The following is an 8,080-nucleotide window of genomic DNA, read 5'->3' on the forward strand; positions in this document are numbered from 1 at the left end:
TATTTACCTTAAAATCCATATGATTCTTGCTTAATAAGTTAATATAGCCTCACTTGCTTTTGGTATAAATGACTTAGATTTAAAGTTTTCTGATGTGAGACCACTTAAATTCGAATCTTCCTCCCCGTAAACTAAAGTAGTTTAATTAGTATATTGTCTTATAGAAACAAATCTTTTGATGTCAAGTTGGAAAAGCTAGCACCTCTAGGTCAAAGTAAAACCAAGTTAACACTTCACCCTCCAAATTTAGTGTGAATTAACGTTTGAATGAAGGTGGAGGTAGCGTTTAGGTTTCATACATGTTTGACAATGTTGGTGACTAAAATTAGAGTGAATGTCAACGTACTTGGTGTGTATGTGAGTCTTCCCGATCCTAAAAAAATTAGACTGTAGTGGCAAAGCCACTAGTTAGTCTTTTTTTTTTTTATTAAATACAAAATACTATCCTATGCGGCTTTACCACTGTACTGACACCTCTTTACCAAAATCCTCCTTTCTCATTGAACTCTTCCAACCCCTTGTGTACTTCAACAACTTCAAAATTCTTCTTTCAATGTCTAAAGTTGTGTATCTTCTAAACTTGTAGTTCAATAAAAGGCTAATCCAAACTCAATTGTGATACTTTATTACTGCTTGCAATTTCTTTTTTACAGAAATTGGTTGACGTTGAAATGCTTAAAATTATTTAACATGACATGCTGGTTAAATATTGACGACATATCGACAAAATTTTAAAAAGTGATCATTTTAGCAACTGAGATTTGTATTTCTTTATTTCAGCCAATTTCATTTTTCAAACACAGAATGTACACAACTTTCATAATGAGATAATTCACTTAAAAAGTAGAGTCATGACATCATTATATATCAATCATAGATATCAAACTTAACACAAATATATATCGTCTTATGATCAAGTTATCCTCAAATGTGATTATTTTCAACTTGTTCATTCTGCAAGCAACGTTAAATAAGACTCCTCACCGCACAACCCAATTATTGATGATGTGAAAGCTAGTTTGAGATGTTTAAGCTTGTTGGAGATCTTTCTTTAAGTCTCATATTGTTCATGCCCGAAGTAGTGTGAATTTTGTGACGCATAAATTGACCAAATTGCCGCTAGTGCACGATCTATATTTTGTTTGGTTTGGCGATCCTCCAAGTTTTATCTTCGGTGTTCTCCTTAAAATTGTACCGCTTAATTTATCAATTAAAAAAAAAAAGTTCTCAATCGAAGCATCATTGTTGCTTGAGCTGAAACGATATTAATTTATTAGATAAAATAAAAGGAAAACTAATGAAAAATGTTTGAAAACTTTGAGTTTTAACGATAAGGACAAAATAAGAGGTAGAGTGAATAGTATCGAGAATGACTTTTTAGTGTAAAAATATGATTTTTCGTTAAAGTAAATAATACCGGAAGCTTTTCGTTAAAATTTCCTAAAATAAAAGTTCTAGTACAAATAGAAAAAGTTGGGACAAAATACATTCATAATAAAGGTCAGTAATTAGACGAAACAAATTACACATAAAAATTTGATCGTTGAACTACACATCTAGTTAAGTATCTTAAAAGTTTAAAACAACTATAATTAAATGTAAAAGATTGTTAGTTGGTGTAGAAAGTAATTGGTGGAGTAAGTTACAAACCCACAAGATAAATTAAGAAATAAATGAGACTTATTTAAAAACTGGCTTAGCCTTAATTGGCTTGTACATGAAGTCAATGGTTTTAAATTTAAACATCATCATCTACCTCCCTCCCTCTCTTTCCTCGAGAAATTATAGTTAAACAAAAATAAAAAAAGTAAGGTAGTATCATGTCAGCCGTGATATTTTTATTTAAGTTTTTTGTTTTGTTATTTTTTTTAACATACGATATTATCTACACTAAGAGGGAGGGAGTCGGCTTAACCTCATAATGAGCTAGCAATAATATGGTTCAAATTCTTCATTGGCGAGGAATATCACTAGACCGTAGTACTAAGTAGCTTTCGTTTTGTTATTATTTAAATTAAAATATCACAATTGACGTGGAACTACCATACTACATTATAATTTTTCTCCTCTCTCCTGAGAGATTTTTCAGTGTGACTGTCACATGAGATTGTACACCACTTGTTCTTATATAAATAGTGGGTTATGTGTGTTAAAAGGTTAATAACTTAAAAATTAAAATTTTCCACCACTTGCATAAAAATACGTGATGTACCATCCTTATTTCCGTCATAAGACAACTAAAAATTTCTCCCCCCTCCCCACTTCTATCAATATTTAATAGTTAAATACAATCAAAAGTCAACAAAAAGTAAAGTCCCCCACTGGTCAAGCCCCGTTTAAAACTTCCACGGTACAACTTAGTAAATGCTTAACCTAAATAGTAATCTTCAACCAACCCACCTCACCAAATTTAATAATCCAAATCTAATTTAAAACTTCCCACAATAAATAAAACCAACAAAATAAAAAAAAAAATTATGGATTGAGAGCTTATTTAGCTTGAAAATCCTGTGAATTCAACCGTTGATCTAATTTTAAAGCTAATAACAATTTTTTTTTCAATTCAGTTGCAGACTCTGACTCACTACATCCTGTTACTTGATCATTTTTCTTGTTAACCAATACCATAATATGCTATGAAGAAGTTTCCAAAAAAATTTAAAAAAAAATAAAAATAAGAGGGCTAAGAAGTTCAACTGTTCAACATCCTAATTTTTTGTCGATGACATTACATATTTTACAAATTTAATCTTATCAAAATAAAATCCGTTTTAAATGAGGTCAAGCACTCACTGTGAGCTGCGGACGCTACTCGAGTTGACAAAAGATATCCCGCAGGGAATACGCGTGCCACGTGTTCGCATCGAACGCGTCTTCTCGCTCCCCCTCGTTCCGATCCAACGCTGCTCGTGGCACGTTTTCCAGCACTATTTATTGGCTTTTGCTATTTGACTTTTCGAAACTTCAAACATTTCCCCCACGTCATGTCAACGCTTCACACGAGCGCGTGAGGCAACCTCACACACAGCAAAATCAACCACGGCTCTCTCTGTCCGGGCCCACCAAGCCGTGCAAATATCATCCACTGGCAACCGCGCGTTTGAACCACGCTCCTCTAAGAAGAAAGCATAAAATTAATCTCGAGACTTCAAACCCACGAGTTTACTTAATGCACCCACAAAACCTTATTTATTTTCCCATTTCAAAAAGCCTCATCCTGAAAGTCAACGCCTCTCCCCCTTCTTCTTCGAAGCTTCATTTCTCTCTCTCACTCTACCGACCGGTCATGAGAGCTAAAGCAAAAGATAAAAGCTCGATATCTTTCACTTAAATTTTTTATTTTTTGCGTTGGGTTTATCAGATTATGGGGAACGGCTTCGGGAAAGTAAGCGAGTGCTTCACCGGCGTCAAGGAACGCCGCCGTCACGGCAGACAAGACGTGTCAGTTTTACCATCGGACCAATACGACGAGGGACTCGGGCACTCCTTCTGCTACGTCCGACCCGACCCTATTTGGCTCGCATCCTCCAAAGTCCACTCCGAAGAAGCAACCACTTTCAGAACTATCTCCGGTGCTTCCGTCAGCGCCAATACTTCCACCCCTCTCTCCACCTCCCTACTCGATCTTTACTCCTACAACAGCATCGATCGAGCGGCGGCGTTCGAGAGCTCCACCTCTTTCGCTTCGATTCCACTGCAACCCATCCCGAGAAATCTGATCAATTCAGGTCCGATTTCGGCTAATTTTGGAGCTGGGGTTCCCGGGTCGGGTCCTCTGGAAAGAGGGTTCCTTTCGGGTCCTATCGAGCGCGGGTTCATGTCGGGTCCACTCGAGCGGGGCATCTTCTCGGGTCCGATGGAAAAGGGTTACTCCGAGCAGTTGCCCCGGAGCTTCTCTATCGGCGGTCTCGGATTTAAATCGAGATCCCGGAAGGGGAAATTGATTGGGGCTTTACGGCGGGCGATATCGAAGACGGTATACCGGGGTCAAAACGCCATCGTTTTGCCAATAAAAAGCCGAGTCGTTTCGGTGAAGGAGGATTGGGTTGTCGGCGGCGGGCAGGAGAAGATTAATCACAACGAGAATTTGACCGTTAGCAGCATGAATTTCAGTAGCGAGGGAAGTTTGGAAGACGACGAGTCGTTGGGGAGTCAGAATCTCCACTGGGCGCAGGGGAAGGCAGGGGAGGATCGGGTGCACGTCGTCGTTTCGGAGGAGGACGGGTGGGTTTTCGTCGGGATTTACGACGGATTCAATGGCCCGGATGCGCCGGATTACTTGTTGTCTAATTTGTACACGGCTGTGAACAAAGAGCTTAAAGGGTTGTTGTGGGATGAGAAGGCGGAATCGGGTGCGGTGGCCGCCCCTGCAACCTCCCCTGTTCGCTCCGAAGATTCGAATTCGGACAGTGATGTTGACTTGGGAAGGAATCCGGTGGTGGATGAGCAAGAGAATTATCCTTGTGCAAGTGGGGAGGGGAATTTCGATTCGAATTCGAGGAGAAAAGAAGGGAGAAATTTGAAAACAAAGTACCGCGGCACGGCGAGGAAATGGGAGGATAATCAGAGGAGGTGGAGGTGTGAGTGGGATAGAGAGAGAGTGGAGCTTGATAGGAGGTTGAAGGAACAGATGAGTAAGTTTTCGGGCTCCGATGCATCCACCGGAGCTTCTTGTGCGAATCACTCGGATGTTTTGAAGGCTCTGTCTGAAGCCTTGAGAAAAACAGAGGAGGCATATTTGGAAGTTGCTGATGAGATGCTCTTGGAAAATCCTGAATTGGCTCTGATGGGTTCTTGTGTTCTTGTGATGCTGATGAAGGGTGAGGATGTTTATGTGATGAATGTGGGCGATAGTCGCGTGGTTTTGGCTCAGAAGGCGGAACCCGATTATTGGTTAGGGAAGATTAGGCAGGATTTGGAGAGGATTAGTGAGGAAACTTTGAATGATATGGAAGGATGTGACGGCGAGAGAGGCAATGTGATTCCCAATTTGACTGGTTTTCAGCTGACCACGGATCACAGCACAAGTGAAGAAGAGGTGTGTTGTGTTCCGTTTTTTGTGTTGTTTCTTGTGTTTGGGTTGTTGGTTTTGAGAGGGTTGATTCATGTTTTTGTATGCTGCATTTTTCTTTTCAGGAAGTTCAGAGAATCCGAAATGAACACCCGAAAGATGCTTGCGCTGTGATGAATGACCGTGTCAAGGGCTCCTTGAAGGTCACTCGGGCTTTCGGTGCTGGTTTTCTCAAACAGGTATTGATGCATACTACACTTGTTGCTTTTCTTCAGCCCTTTTGTTAGCATTCTTTGGTTTAGTAGTCCATTACATCTCAAGTAATTGTGCTTGTAGATAATAGAGGCATATGATCATTACAGCCCTTGTGATTTGTAACCTCCAACCGCATGAATGACTCAGAGGAAGATTAGGAAGCACTTGAATTATCATTGCTCGATAAATTAGAGAAATATTTGAGCTGCAAAGTATAAACTATTGAGATTTAAGATGCAACAGATGAAGGCTTTACCAATTTTTGCACATTCAATGATCTCTGTGATTTGGATTACAATGTTATGTTACAAGATTGTTTGCGTATTGATATCCGGTGTTTCCCTGTCTGCTTTCAGCCTAAATGGAACAATGCACTTCTAGAGGCGTTCCAAATCGACTACATAGGGACTTCCCCATACATCACTTGTTCTCCTTCTCTCCACTACCACAGATTAGGTCCCAAAGACAGGTTTTTGATATTATCCTCCGATGGATTGTATCAATACTTTACCAACGAAGAAGCTGTTTCTGAAGTTGAACTTTTCATCACATTGCAACCTGAAGGAGATCCGGCGCAGCATCTGGTTGAGGAAGTGCTGTTTCGTGCTGCAAAAAAGGCCGGTAAGTTGTAGTCAAAATTAGAGAAAACATTGTTCTTAAACTAGAAAAGTGTTATTCATTGCAGAACACTAACACACCGAACTTGGTTTACATAACTCTCAGGAATGGACTTCCACGACCTTCTCCAAATACCACAAGGGGATCGAAGGCGGTACCATGATGATGTTTCTATCATCGTTATTTCATTAGAAGGAAGAATATGGAGATCATGCGTATAAGCAGAGAAAATAACAGATAAACAGACAAAAATATAGAGAAAATCCCGGAAAAATTCATGCATTTTCCTTCCTCGTTCGACATTTTTTTCTTCGTTTTTATCCCTAATCACCTCTGTAAAATACCAATTAAGCTTCAGGAAGTACCTGAGGAAGAACTTGGTTGTGCAGTTTTCTGGGTGGTGAGGACTGTAAGATATAAAATCTTGTTCTCCAGTTGATTATATAAACTTGTCATAGAAAAACAAAATTGTAATTTTTTGAATAAGCGACGTTCCTTGCGAAAAGGGTTTTGTTTGGCACAATCTTCTCTACCATCACTTTCCTGTAAATCTTTTTTTATCCAACTTTTCATCTCAGCAGCATCTGCATCTTCCGCTTTTTTGTGAGCAATTGCATTGTTGGTTTTCCAAATGTTCTTCTGCCGTTACAAATACTAGGTTTCGGATATTTGTGCTCCCTTTTCAGCTTATGCATGGATACAGGGGGTGCTATCTTTACATCTGTTTTTATCTCTTAAACACACTTTCTATCAACTTCTATCTTTTAATCTTCCTTAATCTATTCAATCTGAAAGCCGGACATTGAGAATGGTGCGTGGGGAGGTAAATTGATCGAAAATCGGAAATTGAAAAAGATGTACGGAAGGTAAAAAAATGTATGTGGATAGCACTAAAAGTGGATGTATATTGGTTCCACACACAGAAAGTGAAGCTATTTATTTGTATTGCACTTATTCTTTAGGGTATATGTTCTTTGTGAGATTTCTGTGTGAGATTGTGTGGTACCAAAAGTTGACTTGTGCAACTTCAATGTACCATCATGTACTGAATCAGAGGTTACGGTAGTTTGGTGGAGAATTTCCCACTTTTTATTTTCCAACATATTCTTTTATTCTGAATGAAGAATCATCACAAGGTCAATGCGAATCCTTTAGCCAATTGGAATCCACAACCCTTTTGAGTTTTGACTATTTCATGCACGTGAGAAATATAAGTCAAGAAATGCTTTTTTTTTAAAATAAAAAAAATGAAACGGAGGGAGAAAGATGTGAGTTTAACCGTACAATTGACGAGTAATAATGTGGTTCAAAATCGTTTTAGACAAGATTCGAACATACCTCTCATTTAAAAGCTAAAATGAATACCACTAGATAGTAGTGCTAAGTGACGAGAAATACTATTTAGTAATACAAAATTTATTATATTGTTGATACTTTTTTAGTATATTTGTCTTATGCACATTAGTAGGGTTCACAAATACTGGAGGGTATATCAACTGTAGTCTCTAGGCAGTTTTGTGTCTTAAATAGTATTATAAAACTCCAGATGTTAGGGTAAGAGAGTCTGAATAGCAGTTATCACATGCATCTTACATACCTTTTGATCAAGCTGATTCATTTATAGAGGAAAAAAAAAAGGGAAGAGATCCCCGTAAAATTATTATAAAGAGTCATATGTCTGTAGACGTTTGATTAAATTTTAAAGGTCCGGATTAATTGATTGATGGGTTTTAGTGAAAAAGATCCAGAAGGGTTCCTCTTCCAAAAAAAAATGACTCCTTCCATGTAAAGTCAAATATTTTCTATTCATACACACATACGAGATTTTTTTATTTGCACTCGTTTATAGTACATAAATATTGAGATCCTTGACTGTTGAATCATTGACCGCATATCCAACCATCAATTGCTCTTGAACATGCCATACACCATAGTGTAGTTGAATTGTATATATGTATTTTGGTTATGCCACGCAGCAAATGGAGAGCCCAAAGACATGCAGGACTTTTGCCCATAGGTTAGGAGCTTTAATTAGAAATTATAATTCTCCTAACTGCTATCCACTTCTGAAATCCATATTAATGCAAAATACAATGCAGTTGGGGAAAGGTGGATGCCAGACTCAGACACAGACTCGCTCACTCATGAATGATGTAATAAGACTACCCATCATCATATGTCTCTGTCATTGAAGTT

At 38.4% G+C, this 8,080-nt stretch overlaps 1 protein-coding gene across 1 annotated transcript; it reads left to right on the forward strand.

Moving 5' to 3' along the window:
* The first annotated feature begins 3,198 nt into the window (after positions 1-3,198).
* Positions 3,199-6,407, forward strand: LOC126615016 (probable protein phosphatase 2C 4). Its single transcript, XM_050282730.1, has 4 exons — positions 3,199-5,038; positions 5,137-5,250; positions 5,623-5,887; positions 5,990-6,407. Exons 1-4 carry the CDS (start codon positions 3,365-3,367, stop codon positions 6,103-6,105), a joined length of 2,169 nt encoding a protein of 722 aa, XP_050138687.1. The 5' UTR covers positions 3,199-3,364; the 3' UTR covers positions 6,106-6,407.
* The last annotated feature ends 1,673 nt before the right edge of the window (positions 6,408-8,080 follow it).

Source organism: Malus sylvestris, chromosome 3, assembly GCF_916048215.2.
Source record: "Malus sylvestris chromosome 3, drMalSylv7.2, whole genome shotgun sequence".
NCBI lineage: Eukaryota > Viridiplantae > Streptophyta > Magnoliopsida > Rosales > Rosaceae > Malus > Malus sylvestris.